The sequence below is a fragment of the Cavia porcellus genome, unplaced genomic scaffold, assembly GCF_034190915.1.
Source record: "Cavia porcellus strain 051 isolate PalLab524CR breed Dunkin Hartley unplaced genomic scaffold, mCavPor4.1 scaffold_23, whole genome shotgun sequence".
Classification (NCBI taxonomy): Eukaryota; Metazoa; Chordata; class Mammalia; order Rodentia; family Caviidae; genus Cavia; species Cavia porcellus.
The window spans coordinates 39,838,986-39,844,985 of NW_026947506.1; the positions used below are offsets into that span (position 1 = coordinate 39,838,986).

Genomic DNA, 6,000 nt, shown 5'->3' on the forward strand with positions numbered 1-6,000 from the left:
ATACAGAACAGAGAACGGTGGTTATGTGTCAAGGTCAGGTAAAGGGTTAAACTCATACGCAAATATCTCTGCACACAAGCAAGTTACTTCAAATAAGTGTAAATTAGTGGGCCATTCTAGTTTTCTTTAGCTCTTTGGCGAAGAATAGAGGCACGTAATAGTGATTAACAACCCTTGTTAGCTTCTTTTAGCACAACTTCTGTAGTTTGTACAGGGCAACAGTGGTTAACATATCAATTAGGTGAGATACTTGCAATTCTTTACAGAGGAGAGTATTGCTCAATTAGGTCACTTAACATATCAGTTAGGGAAAAAGGATAAAAAAAACACATTTAGTAAGCCACGTTGCAGGTTTGCTATAATACACATATAACGAAGCTATTTTCTTAGACTACAACAAGTATAAGTTGTTGTAATTAGTGTGTGAGGGGTCATGGAGGCTTCTTAACACATTCATGACAGACCATGACAGACCATAGTTTGTGTCTCCCTGCTAAGCGATCGAATCATCAGTGGTATATGCATGACTGTATTGGGAAACTTCTAATTAATTTGTTAGGAAAAAAAAACAGTAAAAATGATTTGATCCATTTGCACCACCAGTGGAGTAAGCAGCCTAATGGGACAGTCATGCATGTGCCTCAGTGGTTCAGACTGCAGGAACATGTTAAGCAGCTTTCCATCTAATAGAGGGAAAATACATTTAGAGAAAATTTAAATTGTGAATATTGGTCAGTAAATTATTACCCAAAGATTTGTACAAATGAATGCTGTAGAATTCAGAGGAGGAAAGTGTCACTTTTAAGTTCAGTTTATTTGTGAAGGCTTTACCAAGAAGCTAAAGAAGGAATTTAAACTGGAGCTTTAAAAATGAGTGGGATTTATTTATGTAAGATGGATGGAGAAAGAATGAGTATCAAGAACCAACAGAATTAGCACATGCAAAATAAAAAGGTATGTGTTTGGCCAAACCATAGCTGTGTGGATTGGTTTGCCTAAGGCAGAGGATTTATAGAAGTGAAATTAAACTGAAAACAGTGGTTCTATTGTTCATTCAGCAGATACTGAGAAGGACAAAACATCTTCCTTAGAGTGTCAGATAGTGATAAATACTATAGCAGAAAAGCAGGGAGGAGAAAAAGAATTCCAGGGGAGAGGGTTGCAGTCTTATGAAGTGTGATAGGGGATATCAAAGGCCTTACAGAGAGCCTGAATGTTAAAATCTGAAGGAGGTGTCAAAAGGTGAATTTAGGCACATTAAGATTTGTTTATTTGAGCAGTCAGTGACTTCTCCATTAGGTAGCACCAGAAAGAATACAGTTTAGGGTCTTCACCAAGGGGCTTGAGGGGAAAACTTTATAAGGTGTTTGCAGAAGTAAGCCAAAGAGGATATTTGATTGGTTAAATGGAAAGTCTATTCAGAGGTCAGTTAGTGGTTTCTGAGTGGTTAAGCTTAACTTTCTTGTAAACTAGGCACATTCACTCTGAATGGGGTTTACTTAATCGGGTATACTGGTTTACTTAACAAGGAACCCAAAGTTCCTGAGTCTAAAAGCCTCCCAACTCATTGTAAAACACAGTTCTGATGGAGGGTGCCTGGTGCAGATTGGAATAGAAGGGAGCAGCCATTCAAAAGGCCATAAGAGGAAATCATTATGGCTAGCATATAGAGTATATAGGATGTAAGACCAGAGGTTACAAGAGTCCAGAAGATTTCAGGCAGTGTAAATATCCAGGCTTTTCTTAGTGCAGCAGAAAACTATCAGAAGATCTTGAGCAGAGAAGTCACAGGATCTACCTATGTCCACAAGGACCCTGCTGACTGCTATGCCAAGAGCTGACAGAAAGGCAAGGACAGGAACCAGGAGGCTAGTGAGGATGCTGGTGGGAGAGCCCTGACACAAGATGAGAGTGTACATCCAGGGATGATGGTGAGGTGGTGAGGGAGTAGCTAGCTGGGTTTTAGACATTTCTCAGGTGTCTCTAATAGAATTCCTTGACAAATTGGAGACTGGGTATAAGGTAGAGGAGGCTGACTCCAAGAATTTGAATTTGGGTGAATGAAATTGATATTGCCTGGACTTGGGAGGCTGTGAGTGGAGTAGGTCATGGGGTAAGGCCAGGGCTCTGCTATTACCCACATTTTTCCAGATGCAAACATTGGGCTGACAACTGAGAATCAGAAGCCAGACTTCAGAGAAAAGCTGAAAGCTAGGAGTTGGCAGAACACTGGTCATATGTACAGGCATGAACCTGAAGGTCAAGAAGCCAACAAAGGTGGAGGACAGGTCTCTTACATCACTAACAAATGCAGGAGATTAAGGGGATCCAGGAGAGGGCCAAAACTGACCTTTCTATGCATAAGCTCGTGAGTGCAGCTCCCCCATTTACTGTAGCCCTTTGCATGGATCAGTGGTGACTTACTTTTGGATTATTTACTTATTTCATAAACATACCTGGGAAAAGGAAAGTGATGGGGGCATGCATATTTAACATTGATAAGTATTAACCCATTTGACTTTACATTAAAATAGCGTGATACGGACTTTCTCAGGGGAACAGAACTTCAGGTAATAACCTTTGGAATTGCAGCAGGTCCTCTGCTCAGCCTTCCCACCAGAACTACAATGACATTGCAAGTCTTTTTTTTTTTTTTTTTTTTTTTTTTGGCTTTTAGAAAATTCTGCCTTCCATTTTTCTGTCTCTCTAACCCCCATGGATCCACTGTAACCTCTAGTTCCCAAACTGTTGATATTCTAAAGCTTTTTTCTAACCACAGAACTCTAGAATTGATAGGATTTTAGATGTCCTCTTTGCTTGATTCAGACTTTTACATCTTAGTGAATGCAACTCTGTCCACATTCTTTAATTGTTACTGTTTTTCTGTGAAATGGATGCTTCAGTATCTCTGCTTTTCTAAGCCACATAGTGTTGTTCTTGGACAAGGTCCAGAGAAGATCCTTGCACTGTAGTGGATGGGGCTGTGCATTCAGTAGAACTCTGTTCATTTTTGAAGAACAGAATGAGGGTGTACAGATTTTCCATTCTTTTGCTTAACTTTCCCTTACTAAATCCTGGCCAGGTCTTAAAAATATAATAAAGTTGGCAGGTCCCTGGTTGGTCTGCCATATATATCTACTTCCTTTTAGGCCCCAGCAAGCATCAGGGAGGGGACCAGGAAGAAAGCTTGCAGCTCAGCAGTGTCCCACCCACACCCACCCTCACCTCCACTGCTGTGAAGAATAAACAGCCTCTGGGTGTGCTGGGAGAGGCCGAAGAAGAAAATGGCTTAGAGTCAGAGTTCACCCACAGGTAAGGCTGGGGGAGACTGGTCCTAGGTTTGGTAGTTCTCTTCAGTCTTCCTGGAGCACACTCCCTTTCTCTAGTGCTGCTGCTTTAATGCTTGTCTGTTTTCTTCTTTAATGCTTATCCTTTTTCTTTTTCTTTTTTTTTTTTTTTTTGGCTTTGTGATGTTTCTTTCTCTTCATGCTCTGAGCTTTTCTTAATGCTTCTTTTTATCCTGTGTTTTTTTTTATTCCCTGTCACTGATCCTGCTTCTTTCTCAACAGCCAGCTGTTCTCAGGTACCCAGAGACCAAGGTTGTCAAGTGCACAGCATTTCCAGACTCCGTACAGTTCTTCAGGGCCTGATCTGGACAACAAGCTGACCCGGTGAGCCTTTTCTAATCTTCTTCTGTCTTCACTTCCTGTCTGTCACTCATCCTGAAATGATTTTCACCTCACCCAGTGCTTCACTGCTAGCCTGCTTTTTGGATTGTTCTGAGCCCTAGAACCCTTCCTTCCAGTGTATAAGCCGTGCAATGCAGAGAGGTGCTCCTACAGAGGAAGGCGTGGAAGCCTAGAACTACTTTCTACCCCCCTCTTTCTGGGTGTCTCTGGGAAACTTTCAGGAATTCTTAAGGAGCAGTTTGAAAATATCTACTCTTTGCCATTATCTGTAGACTCAGCCTTATGGAAGAGGATGAAGAAGAGCTAGAAAGTCTGAATGAATCAGGTGAAGAATGGCAGGACACAAAGAAGGTGTGTGGATCCAAGATACCTTTTTTCACTCTGGAGCTGGCAGCTGGTAGGTGGGAGGAGGACAAAATTCTCTTAGCTCTGATGCTGCCTTTGGCTTTCAACATTACTGAAGGTCTTTTGAAAGAATCACGGAATAAAAGAGGAAAAGTCATAAGTTGCTGTGGACTTTACTTGGACTTTACATTTATTAGAAAAATAAACAAATTAAAAATACCCGAAAAAAAATACCCTTTCCAATCAAGTAAGTGTTGGTGTCTCTGAGCCTCATTTAAATTGGAAGGAGCCCTGGAGCCAGGCATGGAATGTCCTGAGTCCCCCCTTCTCAGGGCATTCATACAGTTCCCCCAACACCCCTTCCTTCCCTTCTCTCCTTCCCTTCTCTCTCCTAAGAGGGCTGTCTGTCCCTGCCCCTCTACTCATTGGCTTCTTGTTTTCTCCACCCCCCTAGGAATGTTCCAGTGTAGTAGAGCAAGGGTACAGAGCTTTGAATGAGATGTTCTGAGTGTGAATCCTCAGGTCCACATCACATTAATTCATTACTCCTCATTGTATAATCACTCATCTTTACAACGGCGCTTTTACACAACTACAAACACCTTATAAACTGCTGCCGTAACATAGCACCATAAGTTGGTGTCTTATAAGCAACAGATACTTGCTGGAAGTCTAAGGAAATTCAGGGAGCCCCAAAGTAAAGGGCAGAGTAAGCATGGTCAAGTTCTGGTGAGAGCCCTCTATGAGTTGCACAATCTGATATCTTCCCTGTGCTCACAGAGAAAAGATGATGCTAGCTCTCTGGCTTCTTGGGGATGATCACATTCATGAGGGATCCACTGTCTGATATAATTACTTCCCAAAGGTTCCATGTCCCAATACTGTCTTCATTTTGATGGTCAGGATTTCAACATCTGGCTTCAAGGGGGAGTACATATTTCAGTCCAAATCAAGCTATGTATGTTTCTGCTGTCCTGCTGTCTTCTCTGCTGTGGGGAGGCGAAAGATCGGAATAGGATAATGGAGGCCTTGTGCTTAGAGGAAAATTCAAACAATGACATCCTCATAGCATAGACCAGCAAACAAGACCTCTACTGAGTCTATCCTACAGTCCTTGGAGAATCCCATTCTCTGGCTCTAAAACTGAGTGTATTTGAGTGTAGTTGGCAGGCTGAGAGGAGATACTTAGGCAATGGCTGATGGGAAACCCCTGGAGCTTGTTCCTGTGTAACTACTCTGGGAGCAGTGCTGCAGATTTGCTGGCACGGGAGTAAAGGGAGACCTTGTTGATTTGACCCCATTTCTTCTAGCAGTCTGGTAGCCACTCTTCCCTCGGTGAAAATGGCCTGGACCTGTTGGATACTACAGAACTGAATATTGAGGTGAGTGTGGAAGCAGGTTATATGTCTTAGAGATGCTGCTGGGCAGCCTGTCAAGTGGACAGGAAGGCCAAAACCCTTGGACAGCGTCTGGTGGTCTCTGGAGCTTTAGCAGGGAAGTTAGAGTCATCTGAGGGCACGCAGTGTTCTGTTTGCTCTGTGGTCTGTTGCAATGACTGTCATCTTTTCATCCTTCTCATTGCAGGATTTCTGACAGGACTTTGTGCCGCTCCCTTCTCCATTTCTCACTTCAAGAATGTGACCACTTGGAAAAAATAAAGAAAGGAAGAAGCAAAATGAAGAGTTTCATGAGGCCTCAGCTCTCACCTTGGAGGGGAAGAGGTGGCTTTGCCTTTCTAACCTGCCTTCCTCTCCAGTGGTGTTGTGAAGCCAAGAGTCCCTGTCTCCCTGCTGCACCATGGTGCTGACCCTCTGTTTCCACTGTTTGGAGTGTGCCAGGGATTTGCCTCCACACTGGAGAAGGGCACTGGCTTCTTGGGTTAAATGAACCCCTGGTTTCCTGTTTGAGACTTCTTCCTCAGTCTCCCAAGTCCAAGTGGTAGCTCAATAAACATGTTTGAATCAGC

General features: G+C 42.9%; 1 protein-coding gene across 5 annotated transcripts in view; it reads left to right on the plus strand.

Annotated features, from left to right (window-relative positions):
* Positions 1–6,000, plus strand: part of Stag3 (STAG3 cohesin complex component) — a 28,194-nt gene extending 22,194 nt beyond the window's left edge. For 2 of the 5 annotated variants that reach the window (XM_063234209.1, XM_063234211.1), the window contains 5 exons: positions 3,150–3,312; positions 3,570–3,671; positions 3,962–4,040; positions 5,345–5,416; positions 5,619–6,000. In XM_063234209.1, the coding sequence (XP_063090279.1) occupies positions 3,150–3,312; positions 3,570–3,671; positions 3,962–4,040; positions 5,345–5,416; positions 5,619–5,627 (425 nt within the window). In that variant the 3' untranslated portion in view covers positions 5,628–6,000. Of the gene's footprint in view, positions 1–3,149; positions 3,313–3,569; positions 3,672–3,961; positions 4,087–5,344; positions 5,417–5,618 lie in introns of all 5 variants that reach the window. The other 3 variants (XR_010042345.1, XR_010042346.1, XM_063234210.1) reach the window with 3 other exon arrangements.